This window comes from Podarcis tiliguerta (assembly GCF_965153285.1).
Source record: "Podarcis tiliguerta genome assembly, chromosome: 9".
Taxonomy (NCBI): Eukaryota; Metazoa; Chordata; class Lepidosauria; order Squamata; family Lacertidae; genus Podarcis; species Podarcis tiliguerta.
In genome coordinates, this window is record NC_139542.1 from 71,194,760 (window position 1) to 71,219,009 (window position 24,250).

At 46.4% G+C, this 24,250-nt stretch overlaps 1 protein-coding gene across 9 annotated transcripts; it reads right to left on the reverse strand.

Moving 5' to 3' along the window:
- FOXM1 (forkhead box M1) lies at positions 1-24,155 on the reverse strand. Of its 9 annotated transcripts, none has more exons than XM_083398985.1 (10): positions 23,909-24,155; positions 19,612-19,756; positions 15,765-16,324; positions 13,107-13,255; positions 10,664-10,864; positions 7,852-7,980; positions 5,771-5,815; positions 4,421-4,499; positions 2,931-3,100; positions 1-2,662 (listed from the first exon to the last, which is right to left on the reverse strand). In XM_083398985.1, exons 3-10 carry the CDS (start codon positions 16,276-16,278, stop codon positions 1,592-1,594), a joined length of 2,358 nt encoding a protein of 785 aa, XP_083255111.1. In that variant the 5' UTR covers positions 16,279-16,324; positions 19,612-19,756; positions 23,909-24,155; the 3' UTR covers positions 1-1,591. The 9 variants fall into 9 exon arrangements, with proteins under 9 accessions (XP_083255111.1, XP_083255110.1, XP_083255112.1 ...); XM_083398984.1 differs by lacking the exon at positions 23,909-24,155 and adding an exon at positions 21,111-21,221; XM_083398986.1 differs by lacking the exon at positions 23,909-24,155 and adding an exon at positions 21,167-21,185.
- Positions 24,156-24,250: the final 95 nt, after the last annotated feature.

Sequence of the window (24,250 nt, forward strand, 5' to 3'; positions counted from 1 at the left end):
TCACACTTTCTACTCTGGCTTTATTGCATAGGTTCTTAGAAGAAACACAAACACAGACTCTGGCTGAAGTACTTCTATGCAGGGGTTATTGATTCATTTATTTGTTAAGGCCAGACTATGCAATGCATAAGACAAATCACATTTCACACAATTGCTTTCTTTTCTTTTCACCCATATAAGAGAAGGGAAACAAGGTTTTAAAATGTGTGTTTGAAGTTTGATCTCCTGCTTAAAAGTGCTCCCTTTCCCCAAATGAAGATTACGGGATCAATTTCTGAAGCTCTTCCCCATTTCTCTAATTGCTGAAGGCTACATCAAGTGCTCAAGTTGGGAAGCTAAGTGGTGCCTGGGTTGGATCTGGTTTGGCCCTCCAGATGTTGCTGGACCCCCATCACCCCTCACTTTTGGCCCTGCTGGGGCTGATGAAAGCTGGGTCCAACAACAGTCAGAGAGCCCCACTTTAGCCAACCATTCTAAAACTTTGAATAGCATGTCCCCATAAAGGAAGCAGCATCTGACCTGGTTTGACTACAGTGGCAGGCATTCCTACCCAGTAGTGGCCATGTTTTTTCCAACCCTGCTTGCACGAATCACTACTCGGAAGTGGTATCTGTCAGTGTGGCTGTGCTAAGTTAGAAGTTACTTTTGCCCTACTGGGAGGATTTTAGAGCATCTAAGCCGTGCAACTCTCTGCTGGGCATTTAAGCACCAGGTGTTTCAGGAAAAGTGGCATCAGCAGTGACAGTGAGATTTAAAACGCAGCAGCTCCAAATCCCACCCGAGCATATTTATAAGTTGTCTCTATGGCAATCAAAATCTCCCTTTTCTGATTGTTTGGAGACATTTCAGTCTGCTGGTGTATGAATTCTGAATATGGTTGCCAATGTATCTTTTTCCTGGCTCTACTCCTGTTCCTTTAACAGAAACCTGGAATAAAAAGTTGCGCAGCTAAAGCTTTCTCTTCACATGGACATAGAAATGGGAAATGCTTTGGCTGCTAAATTCCTTCATGCTAGGTTCCTATTAAAGGCACAACACAAAGAATAGTTATTTGTTATAGTTATTTCCGTAAGTGGAAATAAGTGACCAAAGGCCACATAGGATTTCAGAGCACTTGCATTTAATGTGTAGTGTAACAGAAAACTTTTGACAGATGCATCTCTCTTATTTACAAACAGAACCAGCTGATGTTCCCTCTGCAGTTATTAAACATATTAAACATACAAGAATCTCATCTTCTTTTGCATTTAGTCACCATCTTTACACTTTAAAAGGCACTAAAATATACAAATATATACAAAGGCCAACATATGTACATTAGATGCTCTATCAAATGGAAGGGCTATTAAAAGGGATTTTCACTGTTTTGTAAGTAACAGACTTAGATGTCATTGATTGTCCAGTGGATTGGCTCTGTCCAATCAATAGCAATATCCATTAGGACTCCAAGCAGCTTCCGGATCATTCTATGACCAGCTATGTGATAGGATCATCCTAATGTGATAACAGCTTGGGAGTCAGTTAAAAAACAACCCGCCAACTGCGTCCCTTGGTGGTTTGCACTAAACCAGAATCTATAAACAAAATGTGGTCATTTCAGTTCAGGAATTAACTGTGACCAACTGAGATCAGTACCCAAGTTGTCATCCTCAAGGCCAGGAAAACTGACATCTAGTAGGATTTTGCTCAAACTGTCGTTCATGGTGTCCAAGACTAGGCCTTCCAAGAATGAATGGTTTTCAGGGAGAGCAGAGGCCTGAAGCTCTGGGGACGACTGTTTGCTGGTTGCAGGAGAGCTGGTCAAGGGCCCAGAGACCATGTCATTGGTTTCTGCATTTAGGAGCGGCAGCTGTGGAGAATCGCACAACGATGGCCTTAAGGGAGTGCTGCCAAGTCCCAGGATGTCCACGTTCCCCTGAAGGGATATTAACGAGGTTGGAGGGGTTCTCACAGGACTGCAAAGCGGATCACTAGTTTCCTTGACAAAAGGTGCCAATCTCCAGGGGTCAGTAGTTGCCAGGAATGGTCCTGGGGTGGTTATGGGGGCTTTACTAGGTACGGAAGAAATGGGCAGCTTGCAGAACATCTCTTTTATTGCAGATTTAAAAGGAATGACTTCTCCCTGAGAGCAACTAAACTGAGATGTACTTTCCAGAGGATGAGTATCCATTGCAAAGGGAGGGTCATTTCCCACCGTGCATGACTCTGACCTACTGGTGGGTTGCAGGAGGAGGACTGGTTCTTCAGAGGAAGGCAGGGCTAAGTGCTGTTTCCTTCTGGATCTGCCCATTTCTTGCCTCTCTTGTCTCTTTATAACCAGTGTGTCCAACTTGCTCCGGGATGGTGACTTGAGAGCTGTAAATGGTCTCTTCTGCTTTGCAGGTGGGGCTGGAAGGACTATGTCTGGTGGTTCACCCAGTTGCTCTGGCTCTACCTTTGTAGATACTGTGGGGAGGAACTGAGGGGCCCATGTGTTGGAATGAAAGTTGTCGCTCTCCTCTTTTATATGCAGGGCTGCGGCGAATGATTCTTTGCTGATCCAACAGGCGTCCTGCTTTATGGACTGCTGGGATGTAAATGGAGATAGCTCTCCATCACAAGTCTCCTCCTTGATGGGGATGGGAGCTGGGAGCAGGGTTGGCTCCTCACTGGACGGCAACACCTGCAATAGGAAGACACAATGAGAGACAGTAAAGTATATTTGACAGCAAGATATTGGTTAAAAAACCCCTCACAAAACAAGGAAGTAACAGAAAAGTTAAGGACATTACAATAAGATACAGATGTGCATGTATGTGTGTCTTGATGGGTGCTCTGCTTTAACCATTTGTAACGAGCTTTCCACAAATGTTCACTGAGGAGAAATCATTTCCTGGCAATTGATAATATGAAGATGAGGGCAAAGCAAGAGGTTGCTCTTTCAGTCTGACCTTTGGAGCAATGCACACGGGTTTGCTGCTCTGCATGGTCTCTGAGGCACCCTGGGATGCAGGAAGAGGCATCTTTGAAGAAGGTTGAAGGATGACGGACTGACTCAAAGGAAAGTGAATTGGAACTAGGTAGGAGTTGACACGTGGCAGCAAGGGCTTCATTTTTCGGCCTAGGAAGGAAAAAAGAGGTCTTAGCCCAGTATCTATAAAAGGTACTTCCTCAATTTTAATTGATCAGCCACCAGAGCCTTCCCAGTTTTGTAATTCCTTGCTGCTTTTCTGGGAATGGAAGCACTAGACTGACTATTGTGAGTATTCTACTGACACCTTGTTGTGGCTTGGGAAGTACCGTACTTTTCGCTCTATAGGACACACCGGACCACAAGACACACCTAGTTTTTAGAGGGGGAAAATCAAGAGTTTCTCGGGGCTGCCGGGGAAGCCCGGGTTTCCCCCCCAGCCCCAAAGAGCAAAGAAGCCAAGACAGCGAGCGGGATCCATCCCGCTGGCTGTCTTGGCTTCTGCCATAGCCGTGCAACCTCTCCAGCCAGGAGCTAAACCTCTCCAGCGCGGCTAAAGAAGCGTGGCTAAAGAAGCCAAGGCAGGGAGCGCAATCCATCCCGCTTGCTGTCTTGGCTTCCTCTTTAGCCTTGCACAGCCTTTCCCGGCTGGAGAGGCTGCACGCGGCTATGGCAATTCCCCCACCTCCTGCAAAAGCCTACAGGAGCTGAGCACCCTTTAAGGAGCGCACAGCTCCTGCGGACTTTTCTACGAGGAGGGAGAAGGGACTGACTGGCCACTGGCTCTTGGGGGCTTTTCCTGCCTGCCTCCCCCCCTTCATTCGCTAGATCACTAGCGCCATGCTTTATGGTTGTACATAGACCTTTTATTTCAAACCTGGGAATTTTTCAGTGTCTCCACATACACGGAAAGTCCCAGTCCTTAGCCCGTTAGTGGAGTTTGTATTATACCCAGGCAGACGCTGGGGAAGAAGCTTGGAAAGATCTTGAATAATGAAGCTGCCTTCTGTAGAGTTAACCCAGGATCCTGCCAATCAGTGCTACTCTGACGGGCAACAGAGGCCTTTCCCTGTACTTCTTTTAAGTGGAGAAGTAAGGATTGAACCTGGGACTGTCTGCAAGTAAGCGTAGGTGCTCTCATGTAGCAGGTGCTGCCAGGTCTTGCTGAGTGCCTAGAGGCTCTTCTGCGGGGCTGCAGTTTCACACAGGCGTTCACCCCCAGGCTAAGAATTCTGCCTGGCACTGACATTTACCCCCTGAACTTTGCTTTGCTGGTCTCTGCTTCCTGCCTTGCTTTGCCTTTTCCATTACAGCGCTCCAGCCCTCACATGCACACCAGGTGAATACCTCCAACATGTGTAGAAAACGCCCTTGTCACAGTTCCCATTAAATCCACTGTTGGGGTTTCGTTAGGGAGAAGAATTATGCCACTTTCTCTGGGATTGGTAGAGATGTAGAGTATACACTCACGTGCAGCCTGTGGCTCATTTTTACGACCGCTAGTGCCTCTCATACTCTTCTGTAGATCTGGAATGTGCCGTTTTTGCTGCTACATTAGTTTTAGATTAAGAGAGACAAGAAAACAAAAGTTAGAGAAGCTGCAATTGCCCAGCTGCTTTGTATGGATCCGGAGGGCAGTGCTGAACTAATATAAGGAATTTAACTGCCACAGAGCTATGGGGCGATCTGTGTCACCTCCTGCTGCAAGCAGACACCCTTGTCTTTGCTGACTGTCACCCCACAAAACCCATAGAGCCTGACAGAGGTGGCATAACAGAACTCCTTCCACAGCTCTCCTTCAGGCAGGAAGGGGGGGTGGAGAGAGAAAGGAGCTGAGTTTGATAACTCTCACTGCCTGAAGAAATAAAGATAAAAAGATTAATTGTGCAGTGTGTTTCGTTCTACCCAAGTTCAACATGCTTGAGCACAATGGCAGAAGAAAAGGAGCAGCAGCAAGCAGAGACAGCGCCACTTGATACACGGAGTCAGTCAAACTAGCTATTTGCAAGATTATCATCACATGGAAAAGAGCTTTTAGTTTCAGTCCTATCAGCATTGTTGGCTGCTGTCAGGATGCAAGCGATGATGCCATGAGCCTGCCCTCCACTCACCCCCCCCCCATTGTGCTCTCTCTCACCGTGTTCTAGAAATATATATTAAGAGGCTTCATTTGCTCCTTTAAACCAAGCATTACAACAGAAATACAGTGGTGCCCCGCAAGATGAATGCCTCGCAAGACGGAAAACCCGCTAGATGAAAGGGTTTTCCGTTTTGGAGGTGCTTTGCAGGACGAATTTGCTATGGGCTTGCTTCGCAAGACGAAAATGTCTTGCGATTCCTGGGGGGTTTTTTTTCGCTCCCCACCCCCTTTTTCTAAGGCACTAAGCTGCTAATAGCCTTTTAGCCGCTAATAGCCGCTAAACCGCTAATAGCGCTAATCCGTTAATGGGCTTGCTTCGCAAGACGAAAAAACCGCTAGATGAAGAGACTCACGGAACGGATTCTTTTCGTCTTGCGAGGCACCACTGTAATCTAAAAATGCACTTGTAGGTGTGTTTTTTTAAATGTACTGAAAACCCACCATTTGACCAAATATTTGCTTGTGCCCCAAATTAATAGGCGCTGAATAAACTTAAGTATGAGTAGCATGACTGCAGGTAGCCAAGGCGGCCCCCGCATTTCCCACACGCTTGAAGGAGGCACAGAAGGGGAAGCTGCAGGAGGATCTCAGCTCTGACTAGTAAAGCAACCTCTAGACATCTGCAGGCACCGAAAGAGGGAAGAAAGAAACCCAAGCCCAACCAGGAGGGAAGGTCTTACTGATTCCAAGAGCCCGGGTGATGCTGGTGACTGCACATCCAGTGGCTGGTGGTGGCCAAGTATACAAAAGGAATGAAAAGGAAATTGTCAGCTAAACCGGAGAACAAAGGAACATTTGGGCACAGCAGACAGTACAGAACAATCTGTGAGTCCTCAGTGAGAAAGTATGCTGAAAGTTTTGTACAGTACCAAACGCTTCCAGAGCTTCCAGTGATCAGAAGGTTAGCCCTGTTTGAGGCTAGATTGGGGGAGAACAAGGAACAGGCTCTTTTCAACAAAAACTTTTAAAATAGCCAGGCCAAACCACAAAGCGGGTTTCCAGGTTCATGCAACCCACTGCCCTCAAACACAACTTTCTCTTAGCAAGGAAAGAAGCGTGGGTTGTCCATAGCAATCCATGGAGAAATGCAAAAATGGAAAAAATTAGCCCCTTTCCTTCCTTAGGGTCTTGGAGTGTGTGTTATTTTTATATTGTTGCCAACCTTTATACACACAACCCATTTGCATACACAAGGCACTGGAGTGCAAGGCTTCGATATGCAAATATGCTGTGGATTTGGCTTAGAAGAAACCTGAGACATATTTTGTACAGAGGGAATCCAAATCTCCGCCTAACCTCCAGCCTGAAGCATTAACAGGCTGCCTCTCTGTCAGCCAAGCCCTTTACAAACTGCAATGGCAGGTAACGATCTGGATTTGACATTTTTTGAACATTTGTGAAAAACAAACTTTTCAGATGAATGCCTTTTGCTTGAGGGTAGACATACTGCTACCCATTGACTACTATTTTAATATATCGGATTTCTCCATTAATTCCTAGGAGCAGTTTTCATCCCAATGTTTAAAAATGGCAACCAGGAATTAATGTGTCTAGACTAGAGGTGGGGACCATAGAATCATGGCAGAGTTGGAAGGGCCCCAAAGGATCACCGGGTCCTATCCTGCAATACAGGAATCACAGCTAAAGAATTCCAGACAAATGGCCATCCAAGCTGTTTAAAAACCTTCAATAAAGGAGTCCACTACCTTCCAAGGCAGTCAGTTCCACTGTCAAACAGCTCTGTCAGATAGTTCTCCTGCACACATTCTAGCTTGTCATTATCCTTCTTAAATTGCCCAGAACTGGTCAAAATATTCCAGGTGGGGTCTGACCAAGGCAGAATAGAGTGGCACTCTTCCTTCCCTTGATCTGGACACTAGACTTCTGTTGATGCAGCCTAGAGTAGCATTAGCTCTTTGCTGCTGAGTCATGTTAAGCTTGTGGATCCTTTTCACATGTACCACTGGCAAACCAGTTGTCCCTGATCCTATACTTGTGCATCTGGTTCTTCCTGCCTAAGTGCAGAACCTTTCATCTGTCCTATTGAAATACACGTTGCTGCTTTTGGCTCAGCTCTCCAATCTGTTCTCCTGATTCTGTCTTCCGCAGCATTAACTACCCCTCCCAGTTTGGTGTTCATCTGCTAATTTGATAAACATCCCTTCAATTCCTTCATCCAAGTTGTAGTATATAGACGGAGAACAACGGGCTCAGGACAGAACACTGTGGCACCCCATTTGTCACTTTTTTCCAGGATGATGAGGAAACATTAGTGAGCACTCTTGGGGTTCGGTCAGTCAACCAGCTACAAATCCACCTAACAATAATCTTCTGCAGCCCAAATTTTACCAGCTTCTCTGCAAGAATTTCATGGAGGACTTGTGTCAAAAGGCTTACTGAAATCAAAGTATGTTAGTTCCACATCCTGTGGCCCTCTCGATATTCCTGGACTACAATTCCCATCATCCCTGACCGCTGGCCATGGGAGTTGAAGTCCAGCAACATTTGGAGGGCCACATGTTCCCCACACTTATCTAGACAATGAGATAACATTTTCTTTTAAAAGGTTTATAGCCACACCAGTACTTAATAATTTCCTTTCTGTGAATTCAAGTGATCCATTTCCCTTCTAATACCAAACCTAGGTGATCGAATGCTCACCAGCATGTCTTCACCTGCCTCCTCAGAATGGAAATAGCCAGGTGCTTGAGAAATCAGGAATTGGTAGGGCAATCTCCTTTTCTGCATGAAAGGTACTCACTTTGAACACTTGGTCCAGTGTCAAATAGCGGTTGGCTTCAGGGTGAATGGTCCAGAATGAGATTTTGCCATTGGCAGATGTCTCTCGAACAAACATGTCATGAAGAGAAAGATTGTGCCTTATAGAGTTCTGGATGGGAAAGGAGAAATGCTTGCTGTTTTTTGTTATCAGTGGATTCTTCAGGTGAAATCTTGATAATTCACAAAGACCTTGGCTTTGAATCCTCTGTACCTACAGGGGCTGTGCCCCTGCCATATTCCCCACTTTAACCCCCTAGGGCTTCCTCTTCCCGCCCCATGCAACTGCTGAGATCACTTTTCACCTTTCCAACCCGATTTTGCAAGCCACTTCTCTTCTGTAGCCCTACTTTGCACCCATTTTGACCTTTACCCCCATGTCCATGATTCCTCCTCCTCCTTTTGTGCAAGCTCCTTTGCACACAAACCAGCCCCATGGCAACTTGATGCATCTTGCTCCTCCCACACATTGTAACTACTAAGCACCCTTTTTGCCTTCTGCTCAATTTTGAAGTGACCACCCCATTATTCTTCAGACCATTTCATGCCCCTGGTTTCATCTTCACTCCCGTTCCCATTCCTCCCTCTTTGCTCCCATATTTTCATCTTCACTCCCCCTTTCCATTCACCCTCCTTACTTTTCTCAACTCTCCCTTGCACCGATCACCCCCCCCCCATTTCCATGCCTTATCCTCTCCCCTATGGTGCAGCCCCATTTGCCCACACTCCCCAATGCTGAAATCTGTTACTGTACCTTTAAGATGAATGGCTTCTTAAGAGCAAGCCTCTGAGTTGGCTTGTTCAGTGAGAGAAGATTAAATTCAGTTGGTGGATGTTGTGTTTATATGGAACTTTGCTCGTTAATAAAATATCTCTTCTAAATTACTGTATTGAATCTGGAACTGGTACCAGGAGTGAAATACATTATGTGAAGGTACTGTGAAATATCTGAGGGCTCTGCATCTTTTATCTCTCTTGCACAAGGCAGTTGAGCAACAGGGCAAAGTTTAAAAGAGCCCTCGTTTTCCGTTCAGTGCTTCTCCCTCCTTGCTTTATTCAGACAAGAAGTCTGAGTAAAGTTGAGAACTATTTCATTTAAGGTAGCATCTGGTGATACGGGGGTTCTGTTTGTGGTGATTATTATGTGGCGACTTCTTTGTATATGCAAACAGATGCTTGGTTTTACAGTCAGGAACTGATGAGCATGCATGTCTGAACCAGGAGATTTTGCTTGCCAATTTAAGTAAACTGTTTTGTGGTTCATTTCATATTCTGAATTCACTTCCATGGCCCCAAGGCCAGTTAATACATACATAGTCATCGCTTAATGGCTGCAGTACAAATGGATGTTTTCCATATAAATGTGAACAATCCATCAGAAGTCAAGCAGCACATATAATATGCTTCAGTAAAGTCGCTTCACACAAACCACTGGACCCACAAATGCTAAATGATCAAGTGATGCACACTGATGTGTGCCTTTCTGACAGGCAATTGCATGGAGTTGCTTCCACAATAATTTAGAACAGCGTAACACAGATGGCAGGTATATACACTCTCTCCCCCAGGAATTTGTGGGCAAGGCATTGTAAATATACAGTATGGCAAGAGACCATAAATGAGTGACTAGAACCTCACATGCATACTAAAAACACCAGGCTCATCAAGATTGTTAATTTCTGCAATTATGCAACTCCACAAAGGGTTCACATCAATGCCTGTTCATATCAAACTGCTTTTCATCCTCGTTTTATTAGCTATATGCATATGCATGTGTGTGTGTGTGTGTGTGTGTGTGTGTGCTGCAATTCTGCACAGGTATCAAGAAAGCACAGAAAGTAAAATAAATTGTACAGCAAAACTTCCTGAGAACCTCAATTTTCTTAAAAACGAAACAAGAAAAAATACACAACCACAGGTTTGTAGCATTTCTGGCTGAAAAGATGTTCACCCACTTTGAAGGATAATACCTGCAGAAATCTCAGAAGCACAGGTGTGGAATAGGAGTGCATAGCTCCTTACCCCTCCTTGTGATAGTAAACTCAAGGAATTATTCACAATATGGACCTATTACAAAACACTGCAGTGCAGGCTGCTCCTTTTCAGTGCTTCCATTAGTTGGCAAAGCTCCCCTCCGTTCTACCTGCCTTTGTCTTCCCCTTGACCTCACAGTCAGCATTACATGGCTACTGAGAAACCCCCCGGCCTGTAGTCTCCCCCCAATGTTTTTTGTAGAGTGGTACCTCTACTTATGGATGCGATCCGTTCCAGGGTGCCGTTCGCACCCTGAAAATGTCCGTAAGTAGAGCGCCGCTTCTGCACATGACGCAGTAGAGTGCTCCTGCGCATATGTGAAGCGTGCAGAACGCTTCTGCGTGTGTGGCAAAACCCGGAAGTATACACTTCCGGGTTTGCCACGTTCGCAACCCGAAAATCCGCAACATGAACCTAACACAACTAGAGGTATAACTGTACTTCTCCAAACCTCGGGGTGCCCCCAAGCCTGCTACAAACTGAACATAAGAAACAGGGGAAATCCTATTCAAAACAAGGAAAACAGAATTATGCAGAAGCAGATGAATTATGTTAATGAGCTTAATTTCTATGGTTATTGTAAGTTGCCGGATTCTGCTATTCTTGGCACAGCATTTTAATTCCCCCCCCCCCCCCTGCAGAATACACATAGCCCTGGTAGCATTTGCACCTGAAGGGAGAAAACTGACAGTTGTTTGCATAGTGCACTTTCTCCCCTGGCTTTTCCTCATGCAAGCTTTACAGGTCACAGTGTTTGTTACCTTCCAGCCGGGCTTGGCTACATGCTTGAAATAAGGGAAATGGTCCTCAATCCAGGTGTAGATATCTTTCAGCATCATGCGCTTCTTCTCAGTGCTGTTGATGGCAAACTGGATCATGGCCACATAGGAGTAGGGGGGACGTTCGGAGAAGGACTCCTGCCACGAGGTCGTAGAGGAAGACGCTGCAGAACCTTCCTCGGCCTGACAAGAAGACAATATGAAGGGTGCAGGGCCTGTAGAATGTTAGTTATATGAAGAGCGTCTGGATTTTGGTGTACCAAACAGTGAACCTCTGAATAGGTTAAAGGTAAAGGTACCCCTGCCCGTACGGGCCAGTCTTGACAGACTCTAGGGTTGTGCGCCCATCTCACTCAAGAGGCCGGGGGCCAGCGCTGTCCGGAGACACTTCCGGGTCACGTGGCCAGCGTGACATCACTCCTCTGGCGAGCCAGAGCCGCACACGGAAACGCCGTTTACCTTCCTGCTAGTAAGCGGTCCCTATTTATCTACTTGCACCCGGGGGTGCTTTCGAACTGCTAGGTTGGCAGGCGCTGGGACCAAACAACGGGAACGCACCCTGCCGCGGGGATTCGAACCGCTGACCTTTCAGTCAGCAAGCCCTAGGCGCTGAGGCTTTTACCCACAGCGCCACCCGCGTCCCTCTGAATAGGTTAGGGTTGGCCATTTTACTGGGCAAATATTTGAAGTCCACGGGGCTGCATCCCTGCTTGCCAGTCCCCACTCGTGAAGCCCCCACCTACTCCTCAGAGAGAGGAAACCTTTTTGGCTCCATGAGTGAGATCTTTACTTTGATCGGCCCTCTTGTCCAAATTTGACAGCTGGGTGGGGCTAAAACAATGGGAGTGGGCAGGGGATACAAACCCTGCTTGAATCAGGAGCGGGCTTGGATGGAATCCTAGCAAACTGAACAGGATTAAACCTCCATACATCAAAGGATAAGCAGGGGTGAAATCCTGCTCAGTCTGACTGTGAACCCATGTTCTTCCTGTGCATCTCACCCAGACAACACTTCTGCCTCAGGAGCAGGGAGGTGCAGAGTGGCAGCAGAACAGGACGGTTTTAGGGAAGCTGCCTGCTCTTAATAGTTCTTCTGCAAATTGTCTGGGCTGCCCACCTGCATGCATCTCCCTAGTCCTCTTCTCTTCTCAAGGTCCATTAGCAAAGCATTTCACAGAAGTCTGTTGCAATACTGTAATTCGCAGGCCTACCGGTGGCCGCCAGCCAAACTGCAGCATGGCAACGGTCTTACCTTCTTATGCTATGTACGGTTAATTTAGCAGAAACATAATATTGAGACTTACATTAGGAAAACCCAGGTTTCCTTACTGTGTTTGTGAAACTACATAGTGTGCTGCAGTGAGCAGAATGTGGGACATGAGTCAGGTTTGAATTCCTCCCAAGCAACAAAGCTGCTCCCCGCATGACCCCGCACCAGCTGTTCTCTCCCTGGTGAACGTCAAGGTGGGATTGCAATGTAATAATTGCAGTCCATTATTATTTATAGCATTATGCAAATGTGAATTAAAGCAACCCATACGCTGGGAACAAGTAGCCTGCCATTGCTATCAGGTGAAAGAAACGTGCACTTAAGAATGAAGGTTCCCATCTAAGCAAGGACATTTCATGGAACATTTGGCACCATAAATATAAATTTACGGCTAAGGGAGCTGGGCATGTTTAGCCTGGGGAAGAGGAGGTTAAGGGGTGATATGATAGCCATGTTCAAATATATAAAAGGATGTCACATAGAGGAGGGAGAAAGGTTGCTTTCTGCTGCTCCAGAGAAGCGGACACGGAGCAATGGATCCAAACTACAAGAAAGAAGATTCCACCTCAACATTAGGAAGAACTTCCTGACAGTAAGAGCTGTTCGACAGTGGAATTTGCTGCCAAGGAGTGTGGTGGAGTCTCCTTCTTTGGAGGTCTTTAAGCAGAGGCTTGACAACCAGATGTCAGGAGTGCTCTGATGGTGTTTCCTGCTTGGCAGGGGGTTGGACTCGGTGGCCCTTGTAGTCTCTTCCAACTCTATGATTCTACGATTCTATGAAATATCTGCAGTGCTAAGCCAGTTTGCAGTGAGCCTCCTTGCCCATACAGGGTTGCAGTTACCAAGCCAGAGATCTCCTCTGCACATTAAATTGTGAAGTGCCTGAAGATAAAAAGTCAACGGCAGCCTATCCCACACTAGAAGCACTGCCGGTCCTTCTGTCTACCTCCTTCCCTCCCTCTCCTGCTCACTGCAGTGGGTAGAAGGGGGCAGACCAGCACTGGGAAATCAAGAGACGAGAGGAGCCTCTGCAGCCTGGTCTCACGAGAGTGCAAGTGCAAGAGGAATCTCTGAATTGCAGTCTGGCCCTGTGCAGAGACACCTGGCCTCGGCTTCTCTTTCCTTGGCTCTTATTTGGCTGCACACCTTGCTTACCTTAATAGCTTTCTGCTTGGGGGTCTGGTTCTCCTTCTCTGTTTCCTTTTTCACACTGCAAGGGCTCAGTCCACTAGAGCTCATATTGCCCAGCCACTGAATGTTAGTCAGACTGTTGTCCAAGACACCGCTATTTGTCTCCGCACTGCCTAGATAAATACAAACTCTTAAGTTCTCGTTCTGTAGTCCTAGATTCCCAAAAGAAGGCTCCAAGCTTGTGCCTTAAGCAGACAGAGTTCAGAGTTTTAAGTAGAGAGAGAGGCCGCCCACAATAGAGTTTGGGCAGCAGCACTTGAAATAAACTGAGCTTCACATACTGTCGCTGCTCAATCCCATGCACAGTTATGGTGGCCAACATGTTATTGGTCCTGCTTCTGTGCCTTGAAGTACAGTCTGACAGACAGAAATTTAAGAATGTAGATATTATTGTTGAAGGAGAACAGTCAATCTCGGTTGTCGAACATAATCCGTACTGGAAGACCATTCAACTTCTGAAACGTTCAGCAACTGAGGCGCAGCTTCCGACTGGTTGCAAGAGCTTCTTGTACTCAAGCAGAAGCTGCGTCGGGCATTTGGGTTCCGAAAAACGTTCGAAAGCCAGAACATTTACTTCCGGGTTTTCAGTGTTTGGGAGCTGAAACATTCGAAAATGGAGCCGTTTGAGAACCATGGTTTGACTATACAGTGGTGCCCCGCAAGACGAATGCCTCGCAAGACGGAAAACCCGCTAGACCAAAGGGTTTTCCGTTTTGGAGGTGCTTCGCAAAACGAGTTTCCTATGGGCTTGCTTCGCAAGACGAAAATGTCTTGCGAGTTCCTGCGGGGTTTTTTTCCTTTCCCCCCCCTTTTTCCCAAGCCGCTAAGCCGCTTATCAGCTGACCCGCTAAGCCGCTTATCAGCTGACCCGCTAAGCCGCTTAACAGCTGACCCGCTAAGCCGCTTAACAGCTGATCCGCTAAGCCGCTTATCAGCTGATCGGCTAAGCCGCTTATCAGCTGATCGGCTAAGCCGCTTAACAGCTGATCCGCTAATAGCGCTAATCCGCTAATGGGCTTGCTTCGCAAGATGAAAAAAACCGCAAGACGAAGAGACTCGCGGAACGGATTCTTTTCGTCTTGCAAGGCACCACTGTACTAGATTCTATTTCCATTATTATATGTTGTAATTCCTGGAATGCAAGGGGTTGGACTAGATGAGCCTTGGGGTCCCCTCCAACTCTAATTCTATGATGCTATGATTTTACCAATCTTTTATGAATCTTTAGTAAAAGACAATATATAATTTAAAGATTGGAAACTGACATCCACAGATTTAAACCATAAGCTCCCCCACTTTTGCTATGTTATCCTTAAGGCGGCCTCGTCCCTTGCCTGGAAAGATTTGTTCTGGTTCCACCACAATCTTTCCTGCCTACCACATTCAAAGTAGCAGAATTGTGACCTCCTCCATTTCCTATACTCATTCCATAGACATGCCCCTGTCTTTGCTCTGAACCCGATGCAAAGAAATCCATTTCCCCAGTAGGGGAAATGTAACAAACACCTTCCCCTCTACCTCTGCCTTTCCTACCCAGGCTGTCACAGCAGATTATATAGTACATGGTGAAAAGCACCATTCGGTCACAGCCTGCTGTCATTTTCATATTAAAAGGTAAAGGGACCCCTGACCATTAGGTCCAGTCGTGGCTGACTCTGGGGTTGCGGCGCTCATCTCACTTTACTGGCCGAGGGTGCCGGCGTACAGCTTCTGGGTCCTGTGGCCAGCATGGCTAAGTTGCTTCTAGTGAACCAGAGCAGCGCATGGAAATGCCGTTTACCTTCCCGCCGGAGTGGTACCTATTTATCTACTTGCATTTTGACGTGCTTTTGAACTGCTAGGTTGGCAGGAGCAGGGACCGAGCAACGGGAGCTCACCCCGTCACGGGGATTCAAACCGCCGACCTTCTGATCGGCAAGTCCTAGGCTCTGTGGTTTAACCCACAGCGCCACCCGCGTCCCTTACCCTAACCCTAAGCATTATTACTCACACATAAAGACACTTCCACTTTAATTGCCAAGTACAGGGTACATTGAATGGGGCTATATATCTCTGGCCTCATGCTCTGCACACTTGCCACTCTCAAGCGGCAACTTTAGAGATGGGAGGCTATGAGGAAAGTGCACTTTGCACACAAAAACAGAACTTTGTACAGAATAGCAATCTGTTGTGAGGACAGGCTAACGCCTCTCTGCTTAGAACAGGTTCCCTGCTTCAAGACTCCAGGGCACAGGCACCCAACAGCACCCTCCATTCCCACCAACCTGGGGCTCCAGGACAGAGCACTGCACACAGGTAAGTAAGGGAACGGATAATACCTGGTACACTTTCCACCACCACCCTCTTTGCCATTTTGGAATACTGTATTTCGCACCAACTCCTCTCTCCTAAAAGCAGTGCTTTTGGGGTTAAAAAAGAGGTGCTAGTACTCACATCTTGATATCTGCGTTGTTGGTGCCAGCACAAAAGAAGTGATGGTACTCCATACTGGTGAGTAGACCCAAAATGCACTGCCTAAAAGCCACCCTCCCCCCCCCGAATAGGCCCTCCCCCCCCCCCAACTAGCAGCAGTCAATCAATGAGAGGGCTGCCCCATGTGTCATAAGAAAAAGAACTACATACTGTTTTCTTCCGGTTCTCGTCCATCCATAGACAGCAACTCTTCCATTAACGCAGAGCTTTGCCCAATGTACTTCTCATCCTCTCCTGCCTTGTCGTGGGCAGTGCTGTGCTCCTCATCGGATTTGAAAAGATTCTTGAACTCTCTTCTCTCCATTCTAGGAGAGCTGCTACTGATGAGAATAAATTTGCTAGGCCCATTACTGCCAGATTCTTTCCCCTTGGCTGTTAGAGCATCAATGATACTTTGGACGTCTGTGTTAGCAGGAATAGCTACCACCTGGGCATCTGACAAGGTCGGGTGGTCTATAATCTTAATCCCCCCCACAGGGACTTCTCGATTTCCGGGTTCCGTTTTGTCTGTGCCGCGCTCCTTAGGCTTTGCTTCTTCCTGCTTAGGAGACCCAACATTCTGGCCGCTCGGCTCATCTCCTGCTAAGGTGCTCGCCGCATCGCTATGTGGGAAAGACAGCTTCCGTCTCTTGAGAATCAGGGGCCTGTGAGGGCTGCTCTTCATCCTTGACCTGTGCAGTCAATCTCCATTGAGGACAGAATGAAGGAACCTGAAAAACACAAAGAACAACATTTCTGTCCAGTTATGAGAACATGTGACAAATTGCGAGGGAGTGTCTTGAAATCAACTGCTAGGTTTCCTGCAATATGCTTTTTTAATGAATGGATGGTGTTCTACAGTAGGAATCGTCAACCTTTTCAAACCTTGGGGTCCACATTTAACCCAAACATGTTTTTGAGGATCCATTTCTTGATATTGTGCCCCACCTTGAACCAGTGAGTCCCGCCCCGCTACTCTACTCAAATAGTAAATGCAGTAAACACAGTAAATGCAGGTATGCAAAATAAGAGCTGATTAATGATACATATGCAACATCAAAGTTTCAGAAACAGTACATCTCTGAATATCATTTGATGGGGAGCAACACAAAGGCTACTGCTTCCCAGGCCCTGTTGGTGGCTTCCCAAAAGCATATGGTTTGCCACTGTTGTTATGCATGGACTGCGTTGCCTGTGGTATGATAGCTAGATCAGGCAAGGAAAGTTTTCTAAACTGGAGTTTAGAACTGGATTCCCCTCTCCCTTTGGGAACATTCATGTGCTAGAAATGACCAGCCCAGATATGAACAGTCAGGCAGCTACTAACTTTCCATTTGGGCCAGTAACTTTTGTGGTTTGTGTGCAAGGCTTAGCAAAATTAAGGAAATAAAGAAATTTAAGCTCAGAATAAGACTTTAATTTTTGTGGTTTGTGTGCAAGGCTTAGCAAAATTAAGGAAATAAATTAAAGCTCAGAATAAGACTTTAATTTCCTTATTCTTGGAGGGAATGTGCTATCAGGCTTTCTCATTACCATAAAAAATATGCTGCTAGCTATAAAAGTTTGGATGGGATGTGAGCAAATAAACTGCAGCTGAATTCAGAAAAGATGGAGGTAAAGTTAGTGGGTAATTCAAAGAACTGGGCAGGTGGCATTCTGTTCTGGATGGAGTGGCACTCAAAGCTTGAAGGTGCTGTTTGATCTGGCACGAATTGCTTTCCACCCTGTCGGACTAGTACATCAAGTGCAATTCCTCCTGGACAGCCTTGAGGGCCCCGTCTGCCTGCCCTCCTGAGGTCCCAGACCTTCCTGGAGAAGAGGAGGTTAAGGGGTGATATGATAAAGGTAAAGGTAAAGGTACCCCTGCCCGTACGGGCCAGTCTTGACAGACTCTAGGGTTGTGCGCCCATCTCACTCAAGAGGCCGGGGGCCAGCGCTGTCCGAAGACACTTCCGGGTCACGTGGCCAGCGTGACATCGCTGCTCTGGCGAGCCAGAGCTGCACACGGAAACGCCGTTTACCTTCCCGCTAGTAAGCGGTCCCTATTTATCTACTTGCACCCAGGGGTGCTTTCGAACTGCTAGGTTGGCAGGCGCTGGGACCGAACAGCAGGAGCGCACCCCGCCGCGGGGATTTGAACCGCCGACCTTTCGATCGGCAAGCCCTAGGCACTGAGGCTTTAACCCACAGCGCCACCCGCGTCCCGCAAGGGGTGATATGATAGCCATGTTCAAATATATAAAAGGATGTCACATAGAGGAGGGAGAAAGGTTGTTTTCTGCTGCTCCAGAGAAGCGGACACGGAGCAATGGATCCAAACTACAAGAAAGAAGATTCCACCTAAACATTAGGAAGAACTTCCTGACAGTAAGAGCTGTTCGACAGTGGAATTTCCTGCCAAGGAGTGTGGTGGAGTCTCCTTCTTTGGAGTCTTTAAGCAGAGGCTTGACAACCATATGTCAGGAGTGCTCTGATGGTGTTTCCTGCTTGGCAGGGGGTTGGACTCAATGGCCCTTGTGGTCTCTTCCAACTCTATGATTCTATGGAAAAGCAAGCAGCAAAGTGCAGGAGATGGGCCTTGGAAGCGCCTGACACTTTTGTCTTTGAGCACTAAGATTTTATTCCTATTGCCAATGTGTTTTTACTGCTCTACTATTTTAAACTTTCTGAATTGTTTTATTTTTATTAAAAAATATTTCTTCAAGCTGCTCTACATCTGCGAGCACTAATACTGAGGGGTAGGATATCAGCCTCATATCTAACTTATTAACTAACTAAAATATTTTCATGATGAACTCCCAGTGTGCAGTGTTAGAAATCAGGATAGAAAAGCTAGGAGCCAAATGGCTCCTGGGACCTGGGTTCTGGGCACCAAAACAGAAAGTCTAGTTACCATTTCTGGGGAGAGTCAGCAACACTTTTTATTTATTATTTTGTTAAGCATGAACTAATATGCAATTCACAAAAGTGACACATTGTTAATATCACACAAATTGAACAAGTATGAACAGAAATTGTTAATACTTGTTTAATAAAAGTACTGGTACCATACTTCAGTTTTCAAAACACTCTACTCTTTATTGTTAAACTCCTTAACATATTGCCTATCCTTAACATATGCTTTGAGGCGTCAAAGCACAAATACATTTCAGTAATCCTTGAGTGTCACCCAGGCGCAGAAAATGTCACCCAGACCTTTTGAGGTGCTCACAAATGGATAATTTTTAGGCGCGAAAGTGCCTGGCGCCCTGCTAATTTCAAACCCTGCCAGCGTGGTAGGCTCTGCTTTCATGGATGGTGAGCCTCCAGTCACCATTGAGAAGAGGCAAGCACAGAAGCTGGCAAACCTTGATTTTTGCACCATGGGGAGAGAAGGCTCCAGCCTCTTTCCAGATTCAGAAGCTGAAGTCTATCTTGCCTTCATAATTTTGAGTCTAGATTACTGAAATGTTCTTAACGTAGGGCTACCCTTAATGATAGTTCAGAAGCTTCAACCAGTACAAAGGGAGCAGCCCGCCTTCTGATGGGAATGGGTTAGCAAGTGTCTGTTAAACCGGCGGCTGCTGCTTGTACAGTGGTGCCCCGCAAGACAAATGCCTCGCAAAACGGAAAACCCGCTAGACGAAAGGGTTTTCCGTTTTGGAGGTGCTTCACAAAACGAATTTGCTATGGGCTTGCTTCGCAAGACGAAAATGTCTTGCGATTCCTGGGGTGTTTTTTTCGCTCCCCACCCCCTTTTTCTAAGGCACTAAGCTGCTAATAGCCTTTTAGCAGCTAATCCACTAATCCCTTAAGCCTTTAATAGCCGCTAATAGCCTTTTAGCAGCTAATCCGCTAATCCCTTAAGCCTTTAATAGCCGCTAATAGCCGCTAAACCGCTAATAGCGCTAATCCGCTAATAGGGTTGCTTCGCAAGACGAAAAAACCGCTAGACGAAGAGACTCACGGAACGGATTCTTTTCGTCTTGCGAGGCACCACTGTATTCTGGGCACAATGCAAGGCACTGGTTATTATTACCTTTAAAGCCATAAATAGACGGGACTAAGAGTTTCATTGATTTTTACTAGTGTATTATCTGAGGTTTTCCCCATTTCCTCCCGTAAGTACTGGAAACAGCTGGCAATGTCCTGGCAACTACTTTTCCCCTGGAAAAAAGCTGATCCTGCAAGGAAACGAGATAAAATCCTTCACAATCCTGGTATTTATTTATTTAAAAATAAATTTCTTAATTTCATTTTGCAGTATATAATAAACAAGAACTGTTGCAAGCGTCTTGAATGTCTTTGCATTATTCACCCATAAGAGCATTCAGAATATAATGAATGAAAGGGAAATACTTTCTCACACCATACAAATTACAACACCAGAATATACTCTAATCAAGAAGTCCTTTTGTGTTCTTCCTGTCTCGTGTAAGATAAAAACTCTTGCTATGCCATGTAAAAAGAATTTGAGTTGTCCCCATTTCATCCCATAAGTACTGGAAACAGCTGGCAATGGCTTTGCCACTACTTTTTCCCTGGAAAAAAAGCTGATTCTGCATGGAAATGAGATAAAAACCTTCATAATCCCAGTATCACCCAAAGAAAACTGTATTGGCTGCCTCCATAAGAAGTCTCAGAACATGGCCAGCTCTTGGTTCATGCAAGGCTTTGGCCAGGCTCATCCTGCTTTGCCAAAATTCACTTGAGAGCGCATCCCAAACACTCCTGCAACCATGCATACAAAACAAGGGAAGAGCAGCAGTGATGAGCAAACTCTGCCATTACGGTTCCTCCCCAGTTCAGTTTTGAAAACCTCTGCCCCAGAAGAACTGGCGGGGAAAGTCCCACATTGAAATAACAAATAGAGGAAAAGGGGAAACATGTTCCTGAGCTGAATGACAACCATTTGAGAAAGCACAAGCCATTCTTCAAAAATCTATCCAACTGTCGTTTCTTGAAATCAGAAATCTTTGCTCCCGTGGCTATTCTGGTGAACATAGATGTAACTGATCAGATTTAATGGAGAACAAGAGGGATGTATACATTTGTATTATCTCCATGGTAAAGTTAAAGGGACCCCTGACCATTAGGTCCAGTCGTGGCTGACTCTGGGGTTGCGGTGCTCATCTTGCTTTACTGGCTGAGGGAGCCAGCGTACAGCTTCCGGGTCATGTGGCCAGCATGACTAAGCCGCTTCTGGCGAAACCAGAGCAGCGCACGAAACACCGTTTACCTTCCCGCCGGAGCAGTACCTATTTATCTACTTGCACTTTGACGTGCTTTCGAACTGCTAGGTTGGCAGGAACATGGACTGAGCAACGGGAGCTCACCCTGTCGCAGGCATTCGAACTGCCGACCTTCTGATCGGCAAGTCCTAGGCACGGTGGTTTAACCCACAGCACCGCCCGCGTCCCTATCCCCATGGAAATGAGGCCCAAATGTTCAGGAATAACTAAACTGGAAGGTATTTCCCAAGGGAGCTAGCTCAGCAAGCTGCTAATGATAGAGTAATTAATAACAACATTCTCTCACCAAATGGAGCACAAAAATAAGATGAACTCATCTCATCAAGGTCCTATGTGACAGACCTGCCCCTCCACAGTCTCCATGTAGCCGTTAGCAGAGGCCAACCAGTAGGAATGCCCAACATTCCATGGAGGTTATGATTACTCTCCCTCCGGCATCAAGCACATAGGAGCTACACAAGCTTTTCCCAGCATCACAATGAGCAGTCTTCAAAATATGGCTAACATTCATCCCCTTAAAAATCTTAGCTATTAAATTCACCCCATGTGAAGGACTTGGTAACTTTGTAAACTCTTGTTGCAATTGACATTGATGATTGAGCAAAAGGACTGGGTAGTAATGACCTTCTTTGCCCATCTATTTGTTTACACATGAACAGTTTATTCAAAGTTGCCTATTCATGTAGCTGATCATACAGTCATACCTCGGGTTACAGACGCTTCAGGTTGCGCTTTTTTGGGTTACGGACCCGCCGAAACCCGGAAGTACCGGAACGAGTTACTTCTGGGTTTCGGCAGTCATGCATGTACAGAAGTGCTAAATCGTGCTTTGCGCATGCACAGAAGTGCCAAATCACAACCCGCACGTGCGCAGATGCGGCACTGCGGGTTGCGAACGTGCCTCCCGCATGGATCACGTTCACAGCCTGAGCATCCACTGTATACATCATTGTCTGAAGTTCATTAGAACATACTTCCAGGTAAGTGTATGTAGAATTGCAACCCCAAAGTGGTGCATTTATTTATTATTTAGTACTAACTCCAGAACTGCTCAAGACTTAGCACTTTCCCCCAGAAGTTCAGCATGGCTGATCAGCCAGAAGGAAAAGGAAAATACTTTTAATATTTATTCTACTTATTATACAAGTGATGCTGATTCTTTCTTTTTTTGGCCAGTTTAAGAGAATGTTAGTTGGTATCCATTTTATTATTATTATTGAGGATTTTCTTGTTTTACAGAAGTAAGTGTAATGCCTCATTGTTGTTTTTTCCCATGTGACATTTTTACAAATCCATTTCATTTGTTGAGGCATTAGGGGGAGAAGAAAAGAAAAAAAAGAAAAAAGAAAGGGGGGGTGGAGAGAGGGAAGATGGATGGGGGTGGGGTCGGGTGGCGGTGTTTCTATTATGTTTAATGTATGTAGAGTTTGGGGTCAGCGTTGTTTGTGCTGTTCACTTGTGTTCCTTTGGTGGTGAGAGAGGTTGGGGTTGGCCTAGGGTGTGATTGTTTGCTTGTGATTGGCTGTGGTGATCTTTGTTTTCGTGTGTGAGTGAGGTGGGTGGGTGTTTTGGATCAGGTTAGCCATATTGATTTGTATGCTGTTGGTGGATTATTGTCCTTGTCCTGTTGGGCTGTGTATGTGATAAAGGGGAGCCATACCGGGGTGAAGGCGTATCCATTTGTCTCAGGAGACAATGGAAGACTGTGCTTTTGGAGGTGAAGTCAAACTGTCGGAGAGTTATGGCACATGGTGTGTCTCTAGAGACCAGTATGGGAAAGACATGTTTTGGATGCAATTAGGGCAGATGAAGGTGTCTGGTTGTGCTGATGCGTGTGTACCATGTAGTCTCTGCCATAGTGTTTTTTGGACAAATTGCTGTCATTTCCTGCCTTCATGAATACTGGTCCACAGGAAGCACCTCAGTCTTGCTTTGCAGAATGCTTGCATTATTTTATAAGAAAACTGTGGGATAACTAGCCTCATATAACCAACATGCTTAAGTCTAATCAATGCATGAAAGTGTTAAAACCACAGAATAAGCTGTCCAGCTAGGCTTTTCTCACCTTGGGAGGGACTAAGTAATCAAACCTTTGTTCGCCTTCAGTCTACTAGAGAAGTTCAAAGTGTGCAAAGGTTTTGAGCTGGTTCTTACAGCTCAGACTGCATGGCTCTTACAAGCCATTATTGTGTTCCTATACCAATAATTTAGGAACTTCCACTCTTGCAACTAAATCAGGTTTTACTGCCTGTGCAACATTTTCTGACTGCTGTATGGAAAAGCATATGAACTTGGTCTTTGGAGTTTATAAATAAAACATTATTACCTTACTTTTTTTTCTATGCTAGGGGAAAAGGGGAACTTTGGAAGGAATTTAGACGGGCACATTTTAAAGGTCTAACAGCTTATACTTCCTTGCTTTGCTGCACATTCTGTGATTTAAAATCTGTGCTGGGGTTCTTGCACCAAAGAGTACGGTACTTGCCCAAACTGGATCTTGACATCCAGGAATTCTCCTATTTACATACCATTTTTTCCCTTGCCGCCAACAAAAACAATAATAAGCAAGGATTGCACCTCACTGCTGCTGCCCATAAAACACCCTCATATTCCCAGCCTTGCCCAAGGTAGGGGGGGAAATGAAGCAAGGGACAGAGTCAGGCAAAAGCTGGAGATTCAATAGCAATTACTGTACTGTTAAGCTTTTCTCTCTCTTTGTTGTTGTAGGAAAACCATATACTTATATGAAAGGGCTGGTGCTGTGCACTTTTTATTGTAATTACTGGTATGTTTTAAACAGATTTTATCCGTGTATCTGGTTTTAATTCTATCAGTGTTTAGGGTTTTTTATTTTTGGTTTTGCTACGTTTTTAGCAGCTCTTTAGCAGAGAAAAAGGTGGGGTATGAATATAATAATAGTAACAGTAACAACAACAGCAGCAGCAGCAGCAGCAGCAGCGCCCCTCCGGCGCCTTTCTGGGGCTCCTTCGCCCCGCGGCCGAGGCCCCTCCTGGCCGCGGGGCGAGTTCGCGCAGGACTAGCGCCTTAACTGAAAGCGCCGTTGAGACGCCGAGCTTACGTCACCTTCGGCAGCGCCGCCTGGCTCGCTCGCTCGCTCGCTCCCGGCCGGGAATCTCCTCCTCGGGCTTCGCCGCTCGGCTCCGGGGCGGGAGGGGGACCCCGCGCTTGGCTCCTGCCGGGGCGCGCGCGCGCGTGTCTTTGGCAAGCGCCGCCTGCCTCTTCGGGCCGCGGCCTCTTCGCCCTTCGCCCGGCTCCGCCGCCGCCGCCGCCGCCACCTTTTCCTTCGCCCGTCCCGGTTGTTTGAATTTGGCGCCCGGAGAGCTCGGTCCGCGTCACGTGACGCGCCGGGACCAATCGGCATCGGGGCAGAAGAGCGGAAAACGTCAGGGTGCCCAGAGCGGGGGC

What these genes read in the sequence shown, in the direction of transcription:
- FOXM1 (XM_083398985.1), bottom strand. Translation starts at nt 16,278, where the DNA reads ATGAAGAGCAGCCCTCACAGGCCCCTGATTCTCAAGAGACGGAAGCTG. An exon ending in AAATGAGCCACAGGCTGCAC is followed by an intron (nt 3,101 to 4,420) that starts GTGAGTGTATAC and finishes TTTCCTTCCTAG; the next exon opens with GCCGAAAAATGAAGCCCTTG. An exon ending in CCGTGTGCATTGCTCCAAAG is followed by an intron (nt 2,663 to 2,930) that starts GTCAGACTGAAA and finishes TTCCTATTGCAG; the next exon opens with GTGTTGCCGTCCAGTGAGGA.